A 27,476-nucleotide genomic window follows, 5' to 3' on the forward strand; every position below is an offset into this window, starting at 1 on the left:
AAAACCGGAGTTTTCGGGAAAAAGAAACCCGCTTGCCCGTGCCAGAGATCGACTAACTCGGGAGCCGGTATAAAAAAAGGTTTAGAAAATGTTTCTCCAGTCGGCGACTAGACTCAACTTATAGTCTGTCTTTCTTCGTGCGGTTAAGCGTCGTAGAATGCAAACGCATTCTACGACGACTTTGCATTCAACACAAGCAAGGAGCTTGTGTTGAATGCAAACGCCACTTCTACTCCGTAGAAGTGGCGTTTGCATTCAACACAAGCTCCTTGCTTGTCGACATTGATAAATAAAATTTGTGAACCAAAATTTTCTTCAGCATGTACCAAATCAGAAGCAAGAATTACCAACGTTTTATCACCATGCATATTGGGCGAATAATAGAGGATTTGAATAAAACAAAAAGCATTACAGTCAGTTTAGATGCATCAAACAAAAAAACACATCAAATTTTTTCTAATCGTTGTGCGGTACTTTTTTGCCAAATTGTGGTGTACAAGACAAAATTATAGACTATTTCCTTACCTTGTGAAATATTCGACATACAGTGTGCTATGTTGAAGAGAGTAAGTGACAAATTTGCGTTACAAAACAAAATTGTTGCTTTGTGTGCAGATAACACGAACACCAATTTTGGTGGTTGCAAAAGACTTGGCGTAAATAATGTTTATGTAATAAAACTTTTTTTTTTTCACCTTACTTTTTTCATGAATATAGAATGTTACATAACCCTCGGTTTAGCTCAGTGGATGTGGCGTTTGCACACCATGGCGCTTGGCTGCACGAAGGAAGACTTGGTTTTGAGTCTAGTCGGTGACTAGAGAAAATTTTTCTAAGCCTTTTTTCAACCGATTCTCGAGTTAGTCGATCTCTGGCACGGGCAAGGTGTTTTCTCCCGTAAACTCAAGAAAATCGACCGTAGAACCCACATTGTTTCATACATCAAATACGAGTGTTAGGGTTACGGACCACGAGATGGGCACATGTAGAGCTGTATCTGTTCCCTGCGTGCCGCTTAATTAGTGATAGCCTTGGGCCAGCTATCTCTGACTGGGTACCAGTGGAGATTGAACTGCCCACTCAGTCTCCAAAAAGTTAGATAGGGCTTAAAACTGTCTCGCCTACTCCCTATATATAAGGGAATAAAAACGCGTTAGCTGTTTTTTTTTTTTTTTTTTTTTTTACATAACCCTCGTCCCGTTTTTGTGTCTAGGAAATACGATCAGCCTATGTATCTATGGTTTCTGTTTTTGAGTTTGTGCATTTTTGATATTGTCTAACTTGGGGATCCTGCAATGAAGAAATTTTGTAGCTTGGTCGGTAAGAAATTTCAATTTTATGCGTTTTTAGCCACTTTGGTTTAAATCCAATTTTTGCTGATACCATATAATAATCGGAGTTTAATTCAAAGCCTCGATATGGACTTACATTTATTTAAAATTACCTTCGCTAATTTAAAATTTGCGATAAAGTAGTCAATTACTGATTTCCATCCTCTGGGTGACCAAGAATAGTTATGTATTTTCTTGTGTTTAAACACTGAATTCATTATTCTCATATTATTATAAATGAAAAAATCGCGCAGTCTGCGATCATTTTGATTACATACATCTTCGCCAGATTTACCTATGTTTGTTTTGCATTTTTTTGTTTCCTATTCTGGCATTTAAATCTCCTGCTAATAGTAAATAGTTTTGTTCGTTTTATCTATGGCATCCTGTAATTCTTTATAAAATATATTACTGTCTTCTTCCTTTCCCTCTGCTGGTGCATATGCACCAATTGTTATGTGGCCTCTTAATGTCTTAAGTCTAATTTCTATTAGTCTTTCATTCACATAGTTGTAATATACAATATTGTTCTTTATGGATTTATGTACGATAATCATTATACCTAATTTTGCTCCTTTTTTACAACACTGTAGATTTGTATATAGTTTTCTTCTGTACTTTTTGTTTTTTCTTTGTTTTTGTTACTATGTCCACGTGGTTACTCAGAATTTAATCTTGGCGGGGGGGGGAGTTGAGTAGACGATTTGAGAATACACACTATGCATCGCATACGACCTATGACTGAACATCTGCAATGATCGATAATTCATTAGTATTAGAAATAGAAGAAACGATAAATTTAAAAAAATGAATTTTAAGTAGGAAAAGATTTTTGGAAGTTTTCTAGTGTTTTTTTTACCCTTTTTCTTTTGGGGGAAGGCAATTCCCCCTCCCCCTCTGGGTGCGCCGGTGATAATGATGTGCCTCCACTGGTTCAAAACAAAATAATATAACAGAGAATTTGAAATTGGAAGTTATTGCCATTTAGTTTTGAGTAGCATAAAATTGAATTTTATATTCAAAAGATGAATCTGTAAGAAAGTTTTAAAACAACTCAAAGTCAAGCGGCTTTCAGAAGTGAACTGGCTTGGGGAAGGAGTGTCATAGGTTCGATTCCCGTCGGAGACGTGAGGAGTTGAAAGATCTTCCTCAGTCATAGCCAAGTTAGCCGGTCTTGGGCGTGGACAGTAGGGTTTTTTCCCCAGTTTATCGTTCAGTTTTTCAACCGACAAACAGGCAAACCGGACCTGTGAACATACAGGATTCAGGAGCAATAGGATATACTACTGCAAGGAAGGCAACGGGAAACCATCTTACTCATAGTCACTTCCCTAGTATGGATGAAAGGAAACTAATCATCATCATCTGTTACTATACATATCTTTTTGTTAGCTTTGTTTAGTTGTTTATCAAGTTCTCCTTTGTGTGCAATGCTTCTCAGCTTCTCACATTCCATGTTGCAATCTTCATTATGTGTTTCTTTTTCCAATTTCGTTTACTGTTTCCTGAACTGTGGTCTTTTCCCTAATAGTCCGTCCAGCTTTTCTTTTGATGAAGCTTGAAAGTATTTTGAATTTTGCAAGAGGACAGTTTACTAGCCTGTCGCTGGGTAAGTCCAGTGGTAGGGCTGCTGCCTAGTGTCTCTGAACAGGCAGATCTACCAGCATTTGCTCTGTTAGGGTGGGTAAGAAAACCCATACTCGGTCGCCAGTGCCTCGTTTGTACTTTTAGAACAGGATGGGCCACCAGAAGGTGAGGTTGACATTTGAGTGGGAGAGACTATGTATTGCGCTTCACCACTCTTCCACCCCTAGCAGAATAGTATTTTATAGAAATAGTATTTTTTTTAAATTACCGTTTCACACATGCAAAGCATATTTGAACTTATTAAACAGTGTTTCGTTCAATGTTCATAACTGCTAGTTTCCTTTATTTATGTGAAACCACTTTTAAAAAATAATATTAAGATAAATGTCTCTTGTGAGATTTTCTTGGCTACGTTCAGTTCCTGCATACCCCCAGGCGATTCATAAACTTGAACTACCGCTCCTTGAAAAAAAAGCTTGTCAATTTTTCACAATAATACCCCAAAAAATTAAAACTATTTAAAACAAAAACCACTAACGTCATTTATTCCCGCTAAAAATGTAGGCGGGTCCATCTAGCCCTAGCTTTTCGAAGATAGCTCAGTAGGTTCGACAGAGCTTTTTGGTTGGGAAGATTTATGTTTGAATATCGTCATTGACGCAAAGAACCTTAATAAGGACTTTTCAAAGGTGAAGGAGGGCTATTCTCCCAGAAACTTCAGTTTTTTATCCCTTAAAATAGGCAACCCAGCCTTGTGAACTCGCATATATACAGATATATAAATACTTACTTGGGCAAGGAAGGCAACGGGAAAAACCTTTTGTTCTATAATCATTGCCTAGTTAAAATAGCAGGCTTCTATATCTCAGTCGATATAGACAAAGTCCTTTGGTCTAAAAGACCTGGTTCTATTCCCGTCCAAGGCGTGAGGAATCTTTATCCGCTCTCTTTCAACTGATGGTGAGTTAGCCGGTCTCAAATGGAGGTATGATTTTTTTCACTCGGAAACTCTGGTTTTCGTCACCCAGAACAGGCATACTGGCGCCGTGAACTCACGCATCTACAGAAATAGGAAACACCGGAAGACATAGGATAACCACCCTATCCTCGAAGCGGTCGCGGTTCCAAAATCGTAATAGGACATGCCTAATACTAACGTAACGAGCTGCTAGGCCTAAAATATGGAAAAGGAGGAGTAAAATAGCATTCCTTCAGAAACTAATCTTCGAATTGACATACCAGAGAAAGAGAGAGAGAGAGAGAGAGAGAGAGAGAGAGAGAGAGAGAGAGAGAGAGTTAATTGTGTCCTTCATACAGACGACAAAAACTTGATAGCTGACGATTTCTGCATTCTTTTGGAGAAGACTGAGTGTGAGGGAATTGGGTCAGAGTTTCATAATGTTTGAAATGGAGAGCATATTAGGACAGCCACATTGATGCAAAGTAACGTAAAGATACCAGCCGAATATGAAAGACTTTAGACATATAATTATAGAATGGGTGACAGATTTGGTGCAGAACTACTTTTGAGTGCAAATATATGAACATTCACAGGACAAAAAAGATTTTTGAAGTACTGGATGCTTCTCTGGTGGACGATGTTTGCTTTGGTTTCGTATGCAGAAGTTGGAAGCAGATAATAATGCTGAGAGATGTTTTGATTAAGTGATTTAGTAGTGTCATCTGAATGAGGCAGAAACAGATGGTAAAAGTTGTGCCCAATAGTATAAGATACGAATTCCATTTGCACAAGTAAGTTTTCTTCTTCCCATACTTTCGAAGTCCGATTTCAATTCCTTCCCTAGCCGTTTTGATCTTTAATGTAGCCTGAGAATCAAAATGAAGTTTTCTTGCAAAGCCTATTAGAGTATGCTTATTTAATATCGTGTTGGTATAGTCGTTGGAATACTAGGGCTTGGATAAAAACAATTTTATTATACGTGGAAGTTTCTGTGGTTAAGAAGTTCATAAAAAATGTGGTCCAATTACCGGAATATGCCTTATGAACAATTTTATTAATTTGTAAGGGATGAACGAATTTCAGCGATATTAATGTCTGTAACATCAGAGTAAGTATTTGGTTTGGAGAGAGCGGAAATAACATTTAAATTCTTTGAGAATCATCACAAGTTCTTGTAATTCTGAAAACAATATGTTGATTATCCGAGGAAACATCACTGAAGAAGAAGAAATGCCCACAAGATTGTACACAGCAAGAAAAGTGACAATATATTTCGAAGGAAGACTGATTACGGAAATATCAGGTGTATTTGACTGCATCGAATGAAGGTCTTACAAATGGCTCACAAAGTTTTTTGATATTCTGATGGATAAATAATAAATAGACAATATGAGTATATCATTCTCAATAGGAGATAGTTCATCTCTTCTTGTTTGGTCAGCGGACCTTGGAAAATGAAACTCAGTTGGGTGTGAATATTCTCCAAAAATATATTGCTGTATTGATAGCCGGACTGAAATGCTGAAATTCGACTTTTGCTGATACAGAGTCGAATAGGTTGGGAAGATTTAAGTTGTTGGAAATAGTGCAGATAGTAGGTTAGACCAGAGAAAGAATTAAAAAAAAAGTGCAAATTATAGATGGATTTATAGTGCAAATTATAGATATGCAAATTATAGCAGTGATTTTGGGGCATCCATTGCATGGATGCCCCAAAATCACTTCTAGCAAACAGATTCACACAAAATGTATTTAGGATATTCAAAATGTGACTTGTTATAATTGCAATTTGATTCGGTTTAAAACAGATCAGATACGTATCTAAATAGATGTGTGCATAAGTACATTTATGATAATATGGAAGAATTGTTACAGGATTATTTAGATATTTATTTAGCATGAAATTTGCTAACAAACCATTCACATTAAACACTATGTGCACCTTTTATTTAGGTTATGACAGTCATCCCTCAACACAAAATGTTACAAAAACCAGTCTGTTGTGGGAGAGTTTGAAAGGTGCAAGTCCTAGAAAAATAACTTCTTTTGAAATTCACCAAGCAGGCGCTTCCTCTGTTTTCTGAGCAACTTCCGTTTTATTGTTTTCAAGGTACTGCGAATTCCTGCAAGTGAACATGGTCGATAGTAAGATGGGGGACGGGTGGATTTTGATATTACTGTGCATTCAGTGCTCAAATACACTGCTTCTAAAGAAGTCAACAGACACTCCAATAGGCAAAGCAAATCATGCCATATAACCAATCAAGTGTTTGTAGCTAGTATATTGGAGGAAGATAATGCTCCCATGTCATTACAACTGTGTCCGGGTGAAATGGCTGCGAGAAGGGAACTGACGGAGTTTGACAGAGGCATTGTGATCGGATGCCATACTGTTCGGCAAATTGGGCCTTCCCAGGTCAACAATATGATATCACTGAGATGGAAGCGCAAGGAGTCAAGTGCAATTGCCTCCCGCAGTGGATGACCAAGAAGCTATTCAGTCATCTCTTGAAATTTTAAACGTCCAAATTAAACTACTTCTTTTTTTTTTCATTTTGTCATACTATTTATACTTTATTATATATTACTTTGTATTAATAATTACATACTGAAATCTAATTTGTGTGCATCCTGTGAATTAAAACTAACAGAAATAACCTTTAAAACATGTTAAGGCACTACTGCATAAACATATTGTAAATATATATATAAGCAATGCGGTTTGATGAGGAAGTTAGTCAGGGACTGTCTATACTTCATTTACTTATATGCTCGTGCTATTGCCCCCCATTTCTCATACTGAAGATGCCCATGATACACTAGGCAAAATGTAAAAATGTTCATGTAAGTAATCTGATTCTTTTAAATGCTTCCTCAGATTTTTATGTAGATAGTGCCATAATTTCTAAAACATGTGGGTTCGAATCCCGCCGAGGGCATGGATGTTTGTGATTGTCTGTGAAAATACTAGTGGTGGTTGTTGGCAGTAGATGGCATTGGTGTAGATGATGAAGGTAGTTGCAGTTGGTGGATACAGATAGTTGTAGAGTAGGTGCCTCCCTTGATGAGTCTTTGGACTGCCTGGAGGTGGTATATAATAATAATATATACTCACCAAACGAAAACGTAGGGTGCTACGAAGGATAATATATAAAAACCGTCATTCGTCCGCCGACATTTTGAAGCGGAGTTCCAAGCATCGACTGAAACACGAATCTGCACAAAAACATTCAGAACTGACGCTCAGAATATGGGTTTCTGTGGTAAGCAAGCTCCACGTTAACCAAACCAACATGCAACGTCGTCTTTAGTGGTGCAAAGAGCAGGAACGGTGTGACATGGAAGCTTGGAAAGCCGGGTTATGGAGCAACGAATCACGCTACACCCTGAACTGAGCGGATGGAATGATGTGGCAGATGCTAGGTTAACGTCTTTTACCAAAGTGCGTAAACCCCAACTATGAAATTCAGAGGTGGCGATGTGATGTTATGGGTCTGTTTTTCCAAGATTGCCTCGGACGTCTGCTTGTGGTGCCATGAACATTGAACTCCAATAGTTATCTAATTTTTAATCGTCATCACTGTCTTCAGAAATAACATTTCGTAGATGTTCTTTAAGTGGCCGGAGGTCGTCACCACTTGAAATCTCTTGGACATCATTTGTATAATTCTCATTGCATACTTGGGCTGGTTTAGTCATCAAGAAGTCAGTAATAAGACTTTGCTTTCCGCTACGTTTGCAATTTTTTTTTATTAAGTTCATAATATGGTGCTAAACAAATATCCAATTGTCTCGTGAATTTTCCCGAGCGCTCCATTAAGGGATCATTATCCGTAAAATAACTTCCTAGCCAAGTCCAATCCTTCTGCTAATTTCTTTAAACTGAATTCTTTAACGGATTCATCACAATCAGAATCTTCGCCAGAACTTTCCCCATTTGGTTCGACGCCATCTATCAATTGTACCAGTTCCTCATTTAAATCTGTTTCTCCATCAATTAATTCACTAATTTCGTTTTCAACCATATCGCAAAAGCCCTCTCCACCAAAAATGTGTGCGACGTTTATTATAGGACGTAGCTCAGCATCCACTGGAGGTACGAAATTTTGTTCTATTACGGCTTCGGGCCATATTTTTTTCCAGCAAGTATTCAGAGTAGAGAGTTGTAATTCCTTAATGAACAGAGAAATATAATTTTTACACAATCAATATTAAAAACTCTTTCCACACTTGAGACAGTGTCATGTTTGGATTAGATTCCATTTTTTCCAAAATTAATTGAAATGTTCACCGAATATAATATGACTTAAATGTTGATATTATTCCTTGGTCGAATAAGTGAAGTAGTATTGGGGGACAAAAAAGTTATTTTAATATTCAGATGGCTTAAATTTGTTGGGTGGCCTGGTACGTTATCTTAAATTAGTAGAATTTTGAAGCCCATATTCTTTTTCTTTGTGTAACTTTCTACATCGGGTACAAAACACTTGATAAACCAATTTTCAAACATGCTAGCTGTAACCCATGCCTTTTTGTTGGCCCGCCAATAAACGGGCAGGATGGACATGTCGAGCCCTTTCATCGTACGAGGATTTGCAGATCAGTTAATAAACATTGGTTTTGTCATGTAATCACCTGATGCATTACTACAAAACAGTAGAGTAAATTCTATCTTTGGAAACTTTGAATCCAGGAGCTGATATTTCATTTTTCGAAATATAGGTGCGTTTTGGCATTTTTTTCAAATATAACCCAGATTCATCCGCATTGAACACCTGGTCTGCACTGTAACCACCTTCTTTAATGATTTTTAAAAGTAGTGCTGGGTATTTCCGGGCAGCTTCAACATCTGCTGATGCTGATTCTCCCTGGATTTTAAGATTATACAAAGAAAACCGCTTTTTAAAGTTTTCGAACCAACCCTTACTGGCAGAAAATCCATGCTGAGAGATTTCTTCTGAAGAATCTTGATCAAGTTCTTTTAAATGTTTATAAACTTTGAGAGCTTTTTGCTTAATAAGGTGTCCATGCAAAGGATTTTTTTTTTTTTTTGAGTGCAATCTTCTATCCAAATCATTAGAGATTTCTCCATTTTTTCTATTAGAATATCGGGAACACGAGCGACGCGCTTTGCACTTACCGTTGACCCAGCAATAACACTTTCTCGGATTTTATATTCACTTTGTTTGATTGTTCGAATTGTTGATTCATTTAAATTCAGAGTCCTTGCAACAACTCCTGGTTTTTCTCCAATTTTCAACCGATCCAAGATTTAAATTTTTTCTTCGAGAGAAATGAATTTCCTCTTCAATGTTGGTTTTTTCCCTTTCGTTGCAGTTTTAGTGGCAAAAAAAAAAAAAAAAAACCAGCTAGCGCCTTTTTATTCCCGTATACGGGGAGTAGGCGAGGCCATTTAGCCCTATCTAACTTATTGGAGACTGAGTGGGCAGTTCAATCCCCACTGGTACCAATCAGAGATAGATGGCCCAAGGCTATCACTAATTAAGCGGTACACAGTGAAGAGAGACGGCCTTTACTCTTAAGTGGTGAATGAGGTTGTCTTGGCGAATTTAGTATCATGGAGACTTGTCATAGCATGAAGGGGAATTTTACTTTATTCTCCTTTAATAACTTAGCAATTTTATATGCGTCATTTAAAATGAAGAACCTGCACCTCTGAAGTCTGTTTAATCATATATGATCCCAAACGTTTGACGGCCTTTGCAAAATATTGAATATTAAGATAACTATTCTTTAGGAGTACTCTGAGGCAATTCCCCCCCCCCCCCCTTTGTTACTTGATGTGTTTGTTTATATTTGAGTGCCAGTATGACACTTTGTTTCTGGGTATAACAAGGGAAGTAGCATTGTAAATATATATTTTTCTTTCTCCTCTATAACGAGAAATATAGTCTGGTTTGATCAGTAATTAACCAGAGAATTGTGGCAGAGATTGAATCGACTCGGTAAGCATGTTTGGTCTCAAGCGTGGGATTCTAGGATTATTTAATCGTTAGCGTACTTTTATTAAATATACTATAAACCTTTCGTAGGCGCATGGGGAATCGATGCTATATAAGCCATTTGACTATAGGAAAAAGGAATAATACGAGATGTTCACTAAATTTGAAACAATTTATGTTCAAATATATTTTATTTAAAATTTAAACATTTCGAATACAAGAACAAATAAATAATAAATACAAGGACGGAACTAGTAACACTGATAAAATATTTAAAGCCTGCTGAAATTGTGCAGAATGTATTAAATGACAAAGTCGAATTTTTTCATGGAATTCTCCGATTCCAATAGAGGTCACACCCGTGTTGTGAACGGCGATACTAAACTATAGTCTGACTGATCGCTGTCACCCATCCTACGAACTCCATTTGTTATTTCGTTAAGGCCAGGTCTTGCTTCATGAACTGCAGACTGCTGTAAACGACTAACCAGGAAGTCCCTGACTTGTGTGTTATCCACTGTGCTAGTACTAGACAAACTTGATTCATTTGTTGTATGAAGCGAAGTGCTCCTGGTGGGAATATTTGAAGAACATCGTCTAATCATTAACAGCTTGACATGTGGATTAGTTACTCTCCAATGAGTCCAACTGGTGTAGTAATATCTGGAATTGAAATAATACAAAGTTAAAATCTTTTTCAACTATTAAAAAAGGAAACGATCCTTGAACTGATCAATATCTCGATTTCAACATTATATACGACTGAAAAATCAAAAGGAAGCAGGCGAAGCTGTTTCCTCCCTGAATAACTTTTCCATGGTTGAGGTACAGCAAAACTGCACTTTTACCTGTGTGATAGCCGGCACAAAACAATTCATGATTTCGTAGGCACTTTGTGAGAACAGTATGGCAGAGAGCTGCTATACTCATGATCTGTAACAATGCATATTGTCTGAAATGGTATCTATGGTCGAGTTTTCAGTTGACGAATAAAAACCATTTCCAAGAGGAACCATAATTACCCGATACCAAAAGGCCGACTAATCTAAAACAGGCTGAAAAAAAGATCCTACAGTCTAGTCAGGGCCGCATTTACCATTAGGCGCAAGATGGGGCCTCACTCTCTAGGGGGGGGGGCTTCATTTTAAAACCTTACTCCTCACAAAGAACAATAAAAAAACAGCGAACTTGTAGTTGCTAAATAAAATACTTATTTTTAAATATTAAATTCATAATATAAAAACTAGAGGCCGCGGAAAAATTTGTGGGGCTTCCCGCTTTCATTTGAAATACATTGTTCTTTCCTTAGAATATAAAACTAACAGGAACTCTGTATTCCATAAAATTCATGTATGTAAGCGTACCATTTCTTTGCTGGACGTATATACACGTCCAGCAAACCTGGATAATATTCTGTCCAACTGCTGAAAGAACATGGATAACAGTGTAGTTTGACGGTCATGTCCATTAGAAGGTCGATAATCCTTCACGCTGAAAACAACACTTAACTTCATTACCTGGCGTCAGTGGCGTAGCTAGAGCTGTTGCCGCCCGGGGCGATCCCAGAGTTTGCCGTCCCTCTCAATACACACCAAAAATACTACAAAAAGTCAAAACGACGTATAGGAAAATAAATTAAAACACTATCGCTATTTTTGAAGTAAAACTTTGCCTTACACATTCTAAAATTTTATTTTTCTTGCTTTTCTCTTAGCAAAATCGTCGATAACATTGACGAAGTCTATTTCATAGCAATGTAAGTAATTCTTAATCAAATTTTATTTAGAAAAACTCCTTTCACAACTAGCAACACTTACAGCAATTGTAGAGGAAAATTCGCAGTAGTATTACAATATCTAGAACTGAGTTCTCGAGACTGTATTTTAAAATTAAAAATTTTAAAATACAGTCTCTCCGCACCCACCCTAGCTACGCCACTGCCTGGCGTACGTAGTAGCTACGTTCTGTGGCCTACAGCAACGTAGGTTCGGTAACCGGAATCTAAGTTATATCAGACTAAATACCTATGAGTTATATTCATTTTGCTGCTTGTTTTTATCGTATAATTATAGTTTTTAATGCGAGCGTAAAATAAGGAATCCTTTCATACTTTCTTCACTTCATATTGTATCACTTTGGAAGATCAATATCACTATCAATTTTTTTGCTAATTATTTTAATCGCCAATACATTTTAAAATTCTCCAAGAACTTGATTGAAGATAATTATCTTTGTCAAACAATTATTTTATAAATTCATGAAAATCCAAATCTAAAAATGAATACAGTCTCCATCTGTTCCAAATTAAGTTTCCTATTTTATTCATAATCTTAGTTCGAAGTAATGCATAATTTTTTATAAAGTAATCTGTTGGTTTTTGCATTTCAACTTTCTTTTCCCCCCCTAATCACTCACTACAAATCAAAATAAACGGCAGTCATGAAGTCAACTGTTATGTACATATTTTCGGCTAATTTCGATATTATGCGGCAGTTTTGAAGTAGTGATATTTTCCCTACAGTTTATCTGTTGAAACGTGTAGGTGCATGCATCAAAGTGAAATTTTATTTCCAAAATTTTCATAGCAGAATTAATTCTGCCTTTAACGGCTAACTTCCCCCTCCCAAAATTATCACCACACACACATTGCTAGATAACATTTGGTACTTTCTTTTTGTTTGAATTCGTTATTTTTCCAAAGTAATTGTACTATTGCAGTTTTAAGCAAAAGACAAAAGGCGTAGAATCTCTGATAAAATACCCTTGGATATAAATTAAAGACTCACAATTGGAAACCCCGAGTAATGCAGTTTAACACCATTTGTTGTTTCAAAAAATAAAATAAAATAAATCGTTCCTAAAATTGAAATGTGCGACCCATATAATCTTATTTTGCGAGGAAAGGAAGCAAAATGTCATATTTATTGCAATGAATGTTATTTAAAAAAATATAAATATTTGACATAATATTTCCAATGCAAACAAACATTTTGTTTATTTATTTTTGCAGATGTGAAATTCGTTTTTATTTGGAAAGAGACACAATAAGTAAATTGTGCAGCAAAAAAGGGTCAATCCAAGAAATACACTGCACATAACTGCAATACTCCGTTAACGACTAGGGGGGGGGGGTAATTGCATTTTAACAGATAGAATGCTGATGAAGTTTCATCAGCATTCTAATCAGCAATGTAAATATATCACGTTTTTACTGTAAAAAGGCGAATGGAACAAAGGAGAAATGAGAGTGGCTAATTTATTCAGAAACCAGCAAAGCAATTTACTGCTTTTAAGTGAATTATTTAAGTGAATTTGATGATTTTTTAAAACATCACATGAAAATGTACGCCAACTGTGGTTCTGGCAGATCAAATTATCTTTCTTACCATACTGTAGAGTTCTATATAGATCTGTTATGCAGTGTGGTTCTACAATGAAAATGACGTAAATATTACGTAAATATCGATTACTGCATTTTTCACTAACCTTATAGTTAAGCTGGTCCATACACAATATATGACTATCAAGAAAGTTGCTAATGCTATCAAACATCCCATTTCCACATGATTTCTCAAATAAGCTTGTCTCCGAGCACCATCTATGCACAAGAAAGTACTTATAAGTGCTAGTGGAGTCAGGAGCAAGAAACACAGGCCATCTCCTATTAAACTTCGATGGTAGGCGGCGCTTGATGCGTACCGGATCCACTATAAAAGAAAATGATTTTGTTAAATGCGAATTGTATTATAATAGAAAAGACATGTACTAAAAATGTTTCAACACGAGATAGATAGCAATGCACCTTGTCAGTTAATGCAATATACTTTAAGTATGTTTCCAATTTCTTTAAATAGAGGGGAAGAAAAAAAAAAAAAAAATATATATATATATATATATATATATATATATATATATTAAAGATACCAAGCAATTTTATAAGCTAAGTTTTATTCTTTTTCCGAAATAAGCAAACAGACAAGTAAAGTTTGCGCCTGAACATAGTTCAAGTCTGAGGCAACTCGTGGTAAAGGTGGAGCAAGATCGATCACTTTCCTTAGTATTTTCCCCTAATGCAAAGCACATCCCCTTGCGGAGATGCATGATGTTTTGCATTAGGGGAAAGACTAAGGAAAGTGACCTCATCTTACTCCACCTTTACCACGAGTTGCCTCACACTTGAACTATGTTCAGGCGCCAACTTGACTTACTTGGGAAAAAAGATTTAAAACCTAGCTTATAAAATTGCTTGGTATCTTTAACATAGTATATACCCAAGGTAAAAAACTTATAAGTTTTTATCTCTCTGCAAGAGAGAAAACCAAGGGGTCCGACAGGGATGTCCCCTCTCAGTAACTCTTTTTAATATCTACTTAAATGAAATAATAATAAAATGGAGTAAAAATTTACATCAAGGAATTAAACTTTCACCTACAGTTAACTTAAACACTCGCCTCTTTGCAGACGACCAAATAATTACAAATTCTGAAGATGACTTACAGAAAGCTATTTTAAATCTAAATGAGATATCCAAAGATTATGGCATGATAATATCAACGGAAAAATCAAAAACTATGGCCTTTAAAGGACAAGATTCAGCAAGAACTAAAATAGTAATAGATAACAAGATCTTAGAACAGGCGAATTCATTTAACTACCTAGAATGTATGATCACACATGAAAATGAAAAAGATATAAACGTAAAAATTGCAAAATATTTAAAAATAATAGGTATAATCAACTCTATATTTAAACCAAACCTTGTTCAAAAACAAACCAGACTAAAAGTATACAATACATTAGCCCTACCGGTCTTAATGTATGGAAGCGAAATCTGGACAATAAAACAAAAAGACAAACGAAGATTAACAACAGCAGAAATGAAGTTTATGAGAAAAACTGCAAAGTATACCCTATTTCATCACAAAAGAAACGAAGATGTTATGAAAGAATTAAACCAAGAACCAGTAATAGAAAAAATTAAAAAATATAAACAAATGGATGGAACACATCCAAAGAATGAAAACAGAAAGATTACCAAAACAAGCCTTAAAGTACAAGCCATTAGGGAAAAGAAAACCAGGACGTCCTCTTAAACGATTCAACGACGACTTCTAAGGCCGGAACAGGCCATGCTAGGCCTAAATCCTTGATACGTATGATGATATATATATATATATATATATATATATATATACAGGGTGTTCGGGATAAATTTGACAGTTTCGTAAGGAAAAAGAAAATCTTCTTTGTATCTATTAAATTTAATGAATTGACAAAAAAACATTACAGGCAGAGTTAATTACAATACTATCAACAAGATTTACTCAAAATAACCACCATTAGCTTCAATTCTGCTTCGGAACCTCGAACAAGCTGATGCTACAGTCTCCCTGGGGGAAGGGCCGCAAAAACTGTTTTAATTTTATCCATTAACTGGGCTTTTGTATTACTGGAAGTGCGATTGGTGTCTTTTTCAACTGCGCCCCATACAAAATAATCCATGGGGTTAAGGTCTGGGGAGTTTGGAGGCCAAACATTTGGACTGGTGAAGTCGTAGAAATTTTCAGACAACCATTTTTGACTTTTCCCAGAGGTGTGGCAAGGGGCCGAATCCTGCTGCCATACATACGGCCTACCATTGGCTACCCTTGTTATCCAGGGCTTGACTACAGTTAGCAACTCCACGAACAAAGCCTGAATTCCAATGCCAGGGTTCTTCAACACCTGTTCCTGCAGATTTGCGAGGAATTCTGCTGTACGAACGCAATCAGATCGTCTGCTAGGGATCTTTCTTCTTGCTACATCCTCGTAGTCACCATTGCAAGTCTCTAGTTCATGCCTGATTGTTTTTACTGTATTCAGGGAGCATTGGGCAGCAGTCGTAATATCCTTATTTTGATGGCGGGCACGAATCATCATGATACAAGTTATTCTCTTCCATGATTCAGGTGGGTTCCAGCTATCCATCCTTTCTGACATCTTGTATATGAATGAAGAAGGGTCCAAACTTTTAAATGAAGAGAAGTGTGTGTTAATACATGTAACTTACGGAAAAATATAATTAATTATAAATATGTCAAATTTATCCCGAACACCCTGTATGTATGTATATACACACACACACAGAGAGAGAGAGAGAGAGAGAGAGAGAGAGAGAGAGAGAGAGAGAGTGTGTGTGTGCGCGCGCGCGCGCGCGTGTACCTGTTCGGCTAATTTTGTTCATATATGTCAAAATCGAAGTGGAAAAATTGATTATATTTCGTATTTTGAAATTGTTTTAAGCAGCTCAGTTATCTCACATATGGCGATGACTGTATATCCAAAGGCCGCTTTACATTTTTTATTTAGATTTATTTCCAAAAACAAATCCACATATTTAATATGTTTTTGACGCTGTGCAGGTCTAATTTCGAAAATCTGAGCCTATTTTATTAGTTTTTGCTTTAAATGAAAATTGCGATGGCTAGATTTGCAGAACACCCTAGGCCTATAAATTTTGTTGTGGATTCATAGGTAGCTCGGTTCGCTATTTTTTTAGGGGCTTATTTTAGAAACTAAGCAGTCTTTCGATCACAACTTACTTTAGTAGCAAGGTTCTATTCATTGCAGAAGGTAAGGCTGTTAATTATATCTATAGTTGAAAATAGAGGAAAGTATTTATACAGAAAGGCATTTACTACGAAAAAAAAAACTTGCTTTCATTATTTCGCTGAAAAAAAAATTAAACCGTAAGAGTATTTATTATAATGGAACGCTTATTGTTAGAAGAACGCTGGTATCCGACTATTTTTGGGAGGATGTCCAGAAAGGAAACAGGAAAAGAAAAGTAATGCGACTAAGAATAGATCCGACTCCGGCTGGCAACATTTCTCTAAAATGACAATTTCCGATGCTCTGTCACAATCAGGGAGTCACAAGATAAGTTACTATTTACTTACAGTAACACACAGTTCTGCGTAGCGCTATTCCGGCAACGACCATTGGAAGAATGCTTACCGGGTAGAAACAGGAGGAAGCTTGCTATAAGACATCCTCATCATACGTATCAAGGATTTAGGCCTAGTATGGCCTGTTCCGGCCTTAGAAGTCATCGTTTAAGAGGACGTCCTGGTTTTCTTTTTCCTAATGGCTTGTACTTTAAGGCTTGTTTTGGTAATTATAAGACATCCGTATGCGCAATTTTACGCATATGGAATACCTATAATAGGAATCGCTCTTTTCACAAACGAAAAATAAACTTATAACTTAATGACAGTTCTACTCAATTTAAACAAGTTATAAAAATGTTTAATATATCATTAATGTCAGAATTCAAAAGTAAAGTGCCTTAACCCTAAAAAGTACGGAAGCTCCTTTAGTCCCAACTTTTTGAAGACAGATAAAAATGCAACCAAGTTTTCATTTTTCAAGCGTTCACTTATACCCAGGGGCGACTCGTACAAAAAAGGCACTACAGAACTGCAGCACCCCAATTTTTCTCGATTATATATATATTTATTAATTTATTTATATTTTCTTGTAATATTTAATTTTATCATGAACAATCCTATACAATTCTCTTATTTTGTATAAAATATAATAAAAATCCATCTTGTAGCACTTAGGAGGGCGAAGGACGCTAGCAGCCAGCACCGTGTTTACCACAGTGTCATATTGCTAAGCGCGCAAGCATATGCACGTCATAGTGAGATGCGAGCTATTAGCTTAATGCGGCACTGTCCGTCGAGCAGTTCCACTGTTGTTTATATACAGTTTGCGCCAGTAGTAGAGTGCTTATCGTGTTTTCTCTGTCTCTTTAAATATTTGGACATTACAATTAAAGACATAACATTTGTCACAGTTTTTATTTTAGAACATTATTGGGGTTATGATAAATGAATTTTATTTTTAAGTAATTTTGAATTATACCAAACTGTATAACTTTATCAATAATAAACAATACTTTTTCATGTTTATTTATTTTTTTTTAATTTTTACCATAACTTTGATATTTTATCCAAACATGCATGTGTACACTGTATTTACAGTGTGTACTGTATATTTCGGAAGTTGCAGCACTCCCACGATTTCAAGTCACGAACCGCCAGTGCTCATACCAAAGTTATCAATGGAGGCTTTTTTTTTAGGGGAAAGTGTATGAAAGACAACTGCCACCGTTCGGTGATCCTAGCCTGATTGTCAGTAACAATAAGTTGAAACATATTTATGGATGTGAACTTCGACTGGTTAGCATTTGAGTTAACTGATTTTGCAATTTAGCTGTTGATTTTTATCACTTGCCTGATTATAAATCTCCACTCCGAATGAATTTTTTATCCTACATACCAATAATTGTCTGGACACTTTAGCAATTTACAATTGATACCAGCAAGCAAACCCTAATATCGGGTATGTCCACCTTTAGCTTTGATCACCACCTGCACCCTCTGTGGGAGGCTTTCTACCAATGTGCGGCAGACATCAGGTGGAATTTATCTCCATTCCTCCATCAAAGCAACACCGAGTTCAGCGACAGGTCTAGGACGCGCTGCTCTGGATCTTAACGCTGCTCCAATTCAATCCAAAGGTGTTCGATGGGATTGAGATCAGGACTCTGCACAGGGCAGTCGTTTAACACCCATCTCTTCATACCATTCCATAATAGCTGCATCTCTGTGGCATGGAGCATTGTCTTGATAGTAACACTGGTCCGTTTCATAAAAACTCCAGTGTAGACAGCAATTGATTATCCAGAATATCAAGGTACTGATATTCTGGATAATCATGAGCTGCCTTCATGGAACCACGGATAACGACCAGTGGTTCCACTGCAAACCAGTTGAATGCACTCCATACCATTACTCCTCCAAACATTACTGTAGGTACAACACACTATGGTAAAAAGCGTTTTCACCAGGCTGTCTCCACCCCAGACTGAAAACAGGTGAATCTTGATTCATCGCTCCAGAGTACAGTTTCCCACTGGTCAATTGTCTAATTCACATGCTCTTTTCACCAGGCCAGACGACCCACCTTTATTGTTGATGTTGTTCTTCCGTGGAAATCCAGTAAACGGAGTTCTCTTCGTACAATATTAGTCTTACCATGGTGTTACTGGCGCTCTGGAACTCATCACGGATGGCCTGTGTCGATTGTAGCCGGTTTTTGCGTGCCACCCGTTTTAACACCCTCCTATCTCTGTCAGTCATTTTCGGGGTCGCCCTAGGTGTTTTCCTGCACTAGTGATATCAGAACGTCTCCATTTGTTGATCACATAGCCAGTCATTGATTTTGGATGCTCCGGCTGAGCAGCAATGGCACGGATGGACATGCCATCAATATGAGCCAACGATGACACCTCTCTTTAAGTCATTGAGTTCAAGATGTGTTGTCATATCACCTGTATTCAACTGCTACGATGGAATACTGCTTCTTATTATCTGTGCCGGTTTTTATGTTATTAACAAACCTGGAATGTTCCATAACTTCAAAACAACAGGGGTGTCCGGACAATTATTTGTAGATAGTGTATTTCACACACGTGTTCGTTCATTCAGTAGTGTTTACTGAATATATGGATAGATACATAGTTTGTTTAGCTGTTAATAGCGAAGTGCATTACAATTTCTTCATTCTTGCTTTAAAAACATTGATAAATTCCACGTACTTTATATCATGCAAAATCTTATTTCGATAGTTAAATTGCTTACCTCTGAAAATGGAGGATATGACAAATGAACGCGAAAGGTAAAACCACAAATCTCGCACTTGGTAGTATGAGCAATACTAAGCCACTTCTCCATACAAGACACATGCACCAGTCCTAAGCTTCCTAAGAAGTAGGGGAAAAAACTCATTAACTGTATTAAGTAATTACTTAGTCTCATCAATATCACTCTACTATAGCAATGAAGTCATGGAATGTGTGGGTAGGAATAGAAATTAGTAGCTCTATAAACTGAAGGAACTATACTCTTAAAGTAGGCTTTTACAGCACAAGAGTACCAAAGGTATTTGTAAAATCATTTTAACTGAGCTGCTGAGGCTGGGGATTGTTTCATATACAATGAGAAAAAACACACACACACACACACACACACACACACACACACACACACACACACACACACACACACACACACACACAGTTCTAATAATAATCCTGACTCTAAACAAAACTCCTGCTTCTGAATTTACTATTTAGTAACAAGTTCAATTTGTGACGTATATGCAATAGTTGACATTAATTCAATCTTCCTCAGCAGATATTACAATGATTCTTTTACTCACAAAAAATACGCGAATAACCTAAAAAATAAACCGTGAAAAAGAGCATTTCATATTATTCGGTGTTTCTAGCAAAAAGCAAGAATACCTAATTAGGTTCGCTTTGTCTGTTCATCATATGTTACCAGCCGAGCAAGAGTGTGGATAATAGCTTCTATACTGCTTGAAGAGAAAGAATCGAGTTCAGAAACCATATTTCTATGTTTGCATTGGTGTAAACTTTTATCATGGAAGCTTCATAATTGTATTTACATTTTTAGTAAAATTTTTGATTATGATAAAAACAAAAAAATGGATCTCGTGTGTAACACTTAAGTTGCCATATTTCGCTTCTGTCTAGATTCCGTTATTAATTCGTATAAAATGGAAAAGTGAGTAGTAACTCTGGTGGGGGGAGGGGCAATCTTAGTCTCGCTACTAAAGTTATGCTTAAAGTAATTTCGAAATGGAGTGAAACTACTATCAAGAGAGATACAGTGACTAAAGATCCTGATTATTTTTATTACAAGAATTATAAAAGGCCATGAATCATCCATCAGAAATCATTTTCTGCTTTTCATACTCTTGTGCATGCTGTTTTGTAATTCCACTTCTGATTTCGAAGCATCAGAAAATATTATAAATGATTATCTCTGGAACGGATGCTAAAGAATCTAATGCCAATCGGCTAGTGTTAAAACGTTTCACATGGGTGCATAAATTTCTCGCTCGGAAGGCAAAAAAAAAAAATATATATATATTTTTTTTTGGGGGGGGGGTTGGTTATTCTTAGAGCAGAATGAAGAATAAAAAGATACAAAGAATGACATTTTCATATTTAAGGAAACCATGCGAAGTCAATAAAATTAAGTTTCCGGGTTACTAACTCAACAGATTTTTAAACCTGAAAAATCGGCTGTGAAACACGTACGATAAACATACAAATAAGTTAGGATTAGTCACGCATTGGGTGGCGACAGTTCGTTAGTCTCTTTCCGTTTAACACACTGCATTTTTGTCAGTTGAACTACTGACTTCTGAAAGTTACGCGAAAAGATACTGTTTATGCCCTTTGGGGGGGGGGAATGAAAGGCATAAACGCGTTAAAAAACTCAAGTAATGCTTTCAATTTCCCAAAGAGATAGATGAAATTCTTAGCCCTAACTTTCAGAAATTGGTAGGCAGTCTGTTTCCACCTTCATGCATTGCTAACAGTTGAGTTTCATTTCTATTCACTTTTTCTTTTTCCAAATAACTTTAAAGAGAATTGCTATCTGCTCGTGTTGCTAATCTTAATTATCATTATTTTGCGAAATACAGTACGTATTTTATATATACATCCTCTCTTTGAGAGGGTTGCAACTGATTATTAGGTAGATATGACACAAGGTGGTTGGTTTCCCGTTGCCTTCCTTGCCATAAGTATTTATGACTGTAGCGACCGGTTTGCTTGTTTTGAAGGATGAAAAAACCCCCCACCTCCTTACGAGACCGGCTAACTCACCTTTAGTCGAAAGAGATCAGATAAAAAGGTTCTTCACGTCATGGACCCAGATCTTTCCAACCAAAGGGCTTCGTAATACCGACTGAGCTACGGAGGCTCATTATATATAACTAAGCTTTGGTAACTATAGAGATCATAATACACTACTGAATATCATATTCAGTAGTGCATATGATATTCAGTAGCGACATCAACAATAATTATATTGACTAACTACATGAAACTGTTTAATGAAACATTTAATTTTGCTTTTTTTTTTTTTTTTTTTGTCCAACTGCCCTGTAAACTACATGATTTTCGAAATAGTTTTTTGGTCGCAGATGTGCATTGGCGGTTTATACATTTGGGAAACTTGAGGATGGTATCAGAATAGAATGGTCTTTCACAGGAGCCTTGAAATAAAATATAGCGTAACTTGGGAGCTGTCTGCTGAAAGACAAATTATCAGATTCCAAACTATTCGTCACACAGTATTTCGTATGAAACAAATAAGACAAATCTTATTGCTTATTTAATTAAGCTTGGGTGGGTTCCATATTGTAAATTCCTAATACAGGACAGAAAACAAAGAATATCAGTGAGATGCCGAAACACCATGTGCTTAAAAAAGAAAAAAAAATGATAACTACTTTTCCTTTAAGGGAGAGATTTTGGGATAACCCTTCCATATTGCCTAAGTGGTACTCACTCCATTGAGATTTTCTTTTTGTTCGCAATAAGATTTAGAATAATTAAAAATTGCATTTAGTCGTGTAAGTTATACGGAAAAGCCGTTTGTGGAGATAGGTTGCTCTGAAAGATATAGTAGCCACGGTTACTGAAGCAGGATTTACAGACCACGGGAATTTTATTTTATTTTTTTTTTTGAGGGGGGGGAGACTTGTTTCATACGAAATATTGTGTGACGAATAGTTCGGAATCAGATAATTTGTTGTCTGTCGGCAGATGGCTGCGCAAGTTACACCACACCTTATTTCAAGGCTCCTGTGAAAGACCATTCTATTCTGATACCATCCTCAAGTTTCCCAAATGTATAAACCGTAAACCGGTTATAAGTTATAACCCCCTTCCTCCAGCCGAATCCAGAGCCAGTTAGTCATTGAATAAGTAAGATTCCTCACTCTCAGAAAATTTGAAATGGAAATACGCACGAATAAATACAAATTAAGATGAGGAATATCTGTTGTCTAATACGCAAAACATACCGGCGATTTTCAAACAGGACTAAAGGAGTATCGTCTGCTCCCCTTGCAAAAATGAGATTTTATTTATTTTATTTTTTTTGTAAGAGCGCTACTTTCACAACAAAGCTACTATGCAGTACAACCACGGGTGTATGCTGATAAATGTTTAACGGGCTCGCTCATATATAAACGCATTCCATTAACAAACAACCACTTAATTTTACTTGAGCCGATTCTTCTTAAGATAATGACCTTATCAGGTTCACAACAATTCTAGAACCCCTAGAAACGTCGAGCACGGGAATGTCATCACCCTAAGAAGAAGCGGTGGAGATAAAATTAAGCAGATGTTTGTTGAATAATATTTATGCTTGTAAAATTGCTAGCGGAGATAATCCCTATACGTGACTCGTAGAGAAGAGGAAAAGGAAGCACGAAGGATGTTCGAAAAAGCGCGTCCCTTCTGGATTTTCCTTGTCACGTAACTAGCTATTGTGAAACGAAGTGCGTGTCGCTCTACATTTTATAGCCATTGTCGATTTAACACCGGTTAAGAAAATTCTTGAAAATGTAACAATCGGCTTGTGCAAGCCTACTCCAGCACACCACTGAGTACAGAAAAAAAAAAAAACGTTTCAGTTCGATTTTGCTGTATTCAGTGACATTCATTCGATACCAATATACTTGAGAACAGTAATTAAATTTCGGTATGGATATATAATAGAAAAGTTCTAAAAATCAAATCGAGTCAACTTGATTTTTAGAATTTTTCTATTATGTATCCATATGTCAAAATAATCACAGTTCACGAGAAGAAGAAAAAAAAAAGTAAAAAAAAAATTACTATTTTTATGGCTTTTTTAAAGACTCAAATGAGTGGATAGATAAATGTCTTCGCTTTCACACTGAATTCGAACCCCTCTGTGGCGAGGATGTTTTGTACAAGTCTTAGGTAGCAAAGAATTTCACCCGGTGAGAACTGTACACCCCTGCAACGTATTGCAAATGTACCATCGTTTGTCTATAGAGAAAATATCCCACTGGGATTACTAACCCTTAGACAAACGGTATTAAAGTGCCGTGTAATTTTAAAAAGTCAGCTAATTAAGAATGGACTGTAAATTTAAAGCTGATTAGCAACTGATGTAATGACCAACCACCAAAGAGAAATGTTAAGCGTGACAATATACAGATGACAATTGTTGTGAATTAAAATCCAGTGGGACACATTCACAGAATATAATCAGATAAGAGTCAGGGACTAGTGCACACAGGAGAAACAGAAGAAGCGATTTGGGTATTTATAAAATGCTATCTATTCTCTCATGCAAAGAATGCATGCAATTCAATCACGCTGTGGGAAAGAGTTAAAAAAAAAAACTTACACGTATTCAAATTATTTACTAGCTGGATATATGAGGAATTAACTCGATCCCTTAACGATCGATACTAAAATGAGCACATCCGGGCTATTGTGTACCTGTACGGATCATTTTTATAGGCGTTGCATTAAAAAAAAATACCCTTTAATGATGAAGCATTGGCTTTAAATTTTTAATGGTTGGCCATAATTGGGGAACAAATCTGATTCTAAAATAAACAGTTTATAAAAATGTTTTTTTATTTTTTTATTTTTTTTTAAAATCAAATATAGTAAACTGCTACTAAAAGTAATAATAATTTCCCATAGCGAACTTAAAAACGTTTTACCAGCACAATGGCAAGGCGACACTAGTCCTTCTACTTCTTCTCCTTCATGGCATATGCGACAGAAGGGTCCACTGCTGCCGCTAAGAGTTCGAATAGCGTACGAGCCAGTGCTTGGACGCGGCTTTTTACATGGCTGACTTGTTCTTGATGGAGAAAAATTATAAACAAATATACGACCTATACTTATGCTGGCAGTAGTGGCCGAAGAAGGTAGAAGAGGGGTGACAGGTGTGGAAGAAATCGGTGTTGATGAGGTTACTGGAACCGATGGATCTGTGTCTTCTGCATTCACTGGTAGTGGGTCGATTCTTTGAGGTGGAGAAACAACTTCGTTGTTCATCTAAAAAATATAAACAACTTTTTTTATCGGAAGAAATTCCATCTCGAAACAAAATAAGACAAACTAGAGTTATAGTAATGTAAACGGAATTTAGTATCAAAATAATTACCTTTAAGTTGATTAGATCAGCGACAACTTGAAGGTTTCCCTTACAAAATTTATATGAAATTGTACTCTCATAACCATGTAATTTCGCTAAATGTTTAGATCAGCCAGCAGTTCAGCAAACAAGTACTTTTTCGATCTAATGGATGCTAAAACGAACAGCATGAGGGGGGGGGGGGGGATTTAAAAATAGGTGAAAGCCATCATGTCCATACACTTGTCTCCAATTTGTATATTCCGGCGCAATCCCAATTCACATTTATTCTCTCCGATTAACACCAAATAGGTCTGTAAAATATAATGCGTATTATGATAAAGAATATCCACGTCAGGAAAAACATTTTAAACATGATATACACATTAACTATAATCAAAAGTGGATTTTAAAATTAATAAAGATAAGCAATCACCACTCAGTTGCCCCACCCAAGCCAGTGTATGACTGTTCAAGAAAGTACAATGTTAAAATAGTTCGTAGCTATAAGCTAACTGTACTTGAGGGTTGTTTTAAATAATAACACCTTTTCCCTTTTATCGCAAATCATTACAGTAGACTCGCCAAGCCTTACTTCGCAATTTAAACTAAAAATCCAAGACATCGATAAACTATAAAAAATGTATGATGCGTATCTATCACATGACAAATCAATAATAGGATTTGTTAGTATTCGACAGTTTCGCAAATTTACTAATCAACCATGTTTAAATTGTGAAAGTTTCACATTTCTAAAATTCCTAATTTGAAAAATTAGACAATTTTTTACTACAAGTACACCTACCATGACGTTTCTCACTGTATACTTTCCCCTTAAGTTGGATTTTTTTTTTTTTCCCATACATTTTTCTTCTCTTAAAGTTCAATATTATTTAAGTATGATTACTGTATAAACAGGGGCGCGACGCACACAGGCGCCAAAGAGGAGGAAATACTTAAAAAAAAAAAAAAAAAACACGTTTTTTTAAAGTGTTTTTTTTTTTATTGAGCGGGGGGGGGATAGGGGCGCCAACTAAAGTTTTGCACACAGGCTCCGGACACTACTGGGTATAGGGGCGCCAACTCAAATTTTGTACACAGGTACAGGACACTACTGGTGCGTCCCTGTGTATAAAACAAGTTCATTACGAATAAATTTTTGGAAATTTTATCCGCGCACAAATTCCCTTATATTGCCCAACTCATTTTTTTCTAGCATTTAATGATACAAGGTGCTTTTATTTATTTATTTTTTTTTTTAAACTGAAACAAAAGCCTTATGGGGGGGGGGGGGGATGTTACATATGAAATAGGAAAGACGTGGAATATTAAACAGGGTAACGTCACATCACAGTGATATATAGTATAGTTAGCATTAAAACCCTCTCAAGTTTTTTTAAATATTTTTTTATGTGAATGTCTTCATATTACTTTATATCAATAAAAAGATAATTTTTGTAATACATTGTCACTCTTTATCCCCCTCCCCCAGTGTAGTATGACGTATCGCAGAAAATTTAACGTTTCGTCAATCGGTCCACTACTAATTTAATGTCGACTTAATTGCTTCAATATTCCTCTCTTTTTCACCCCCTCCCCACACACTCCAGTTATATTTCAAAAATGAACTGTATTTATCTGAAAGGATAATACATATGTGTTTTCAAGTATTGTAAACGTCCTCTCCCCACAAAATAATAATAAAAAAATAAAATAAAATAAAATTCTGGCGATATATCACTACAGTAAAACATTTTTAGACCACTAGAAAGCAAAACACAATAAAACATGGAAATTCTAAATCTTCAGATAACTGCAGGGGAAATGCCATGTTTACAAGTTTCAAATGGCTGTTACAATTATTAAAATAAACGCAAAAATTAACTTACCTGAGCGTCCTATAAAATAATATTTTCACTATAATAATAGTTCCAATTCCATTTTGTACGAATCAGCGTTTCAACCCATTTAAACATATCACTAAAGGCAGTGTGAAGAGTATTTCACATGGCTGCAAAACATGAAATTTCTTGCCCTGTTCACACTTCACCGAAATAAAAAAAAAAAAATCGAGAGAAAAAAAACTTGAATCCCAACAACTCGGTTTTAAACTAAACAGAATGAAGTATTTCCCAGTTTCTACGAAGGGCAGGAAATGCCATTTCGCAATTTGAAGGAAGTTAAACTTCTGCAAGTTTATAATTTTGTAATATTAAAATTTATAATTTTAATATTACAGGGCGACACGCCCTGTAATATTAAAATTCTACCGGCGACCGGACTTATTGAAAATTGCAGTTGTAATAATGCAAATAGTATGAAACAAATACTATTGACACACGTACACTGTTGAAACTACAAGGATGAACCAGAATGATTCTTTTATATTTCAATAAAATAATATTAAGTGCACCGAAATAGCCAAACAATTAGTATTGGAATGATAAAAGAAAAATGTTAACACATTAGGTTTACTTTCAATTTTCATACATTCATTTTCAGAATACAATGAAATGTATTTCATTTCGTATTAATAATCCGAAATAAAAAGAATCCTACTTATTTTTATTTC

The 27,476-nt window shown here is 36.1% G+C and overlaps 1 protein-coding gene across 2 annotated transcripts; it reads right to left on the reverse strand.

Moving 5' to 3' along the window:
• Positions 1–10,096: 10,096 nt before the first annotated feature.
• LOC150103988 (E3 ubiquitin-protein ligase MARCHF2-like) lies at positions 10,097–26,929 on the reverse strand. Of its 2 annotated transcripts, XM_090397023.1 has the most exons (6): positions 26,794–26,929; positions 24,935–25,218; positions 24,486–24,825; positions 19,532–19,653; positions 13,329–13,549; positions 10,097–10,505 (listed from the first exon to the last, which is right to left on the reverse strand). In XM_090397023.1, exons 3-6 carry the CDS (start codon positions 24,823–24,825, stop codon positions 10,196–10,198), a joined length of 993 nt encoding a protein of 330 aa, XP_090253149.1. In that variant the 5' UTR covers positions 24,935–25,218; positions 26,794–26,929; the 3' UTR covers positions 10,097–10,195. The 2 variants fall into 2 exon arrangements, with proteins under 2 accessions (XP_090253149.1, XP_090253150.1); XM_090397024.1 differs by lacking the exon at positions 26,794–26,929 and having other exon boundaries at positions 24,935–25,290.
• Positions 26,930–27,476: the final 547 nt, after the last annotated feature.

Source organism: Typopeltis vanoorti, chromosome 8 (assembly GCF_054136105.1).
Source record: "Typopeltis vanoorti isolate ZY-2024b chromosome 8, IOZ_Tvanoo_1.0, whole genome shotgun sequence".
Taxonomy (NCBI): Eukaryota; Metazoa; Arthropoda; class Arachnida; order Uropygi; family Thelyphonidae; genus Typopeltis; species Typopeltis vanoorti.

Coding starts and splice junctions, on each gene's coding strand:
- LOC150103988 (XM_090397023.1), bottom strand. CDS start 24,825: ATGAACAACGAAGTTGTTTCTCCACCTCAAAGAATCGACCCACTACCA. Junction 13,550..19,531: donor CATATCCTCCATTTTCAGAG/GTAAGCAATTTA, acceptor TTTCTTTTATAG/TGGATCCGGTACGCATCAAG. Junction 10,506..13,328: donor TGGACCAGCTTAACTATAAG/GTTAGTGAAAAA, acceptor TTTCAATTCCAG/ATATTACTACACCAGTTGGA.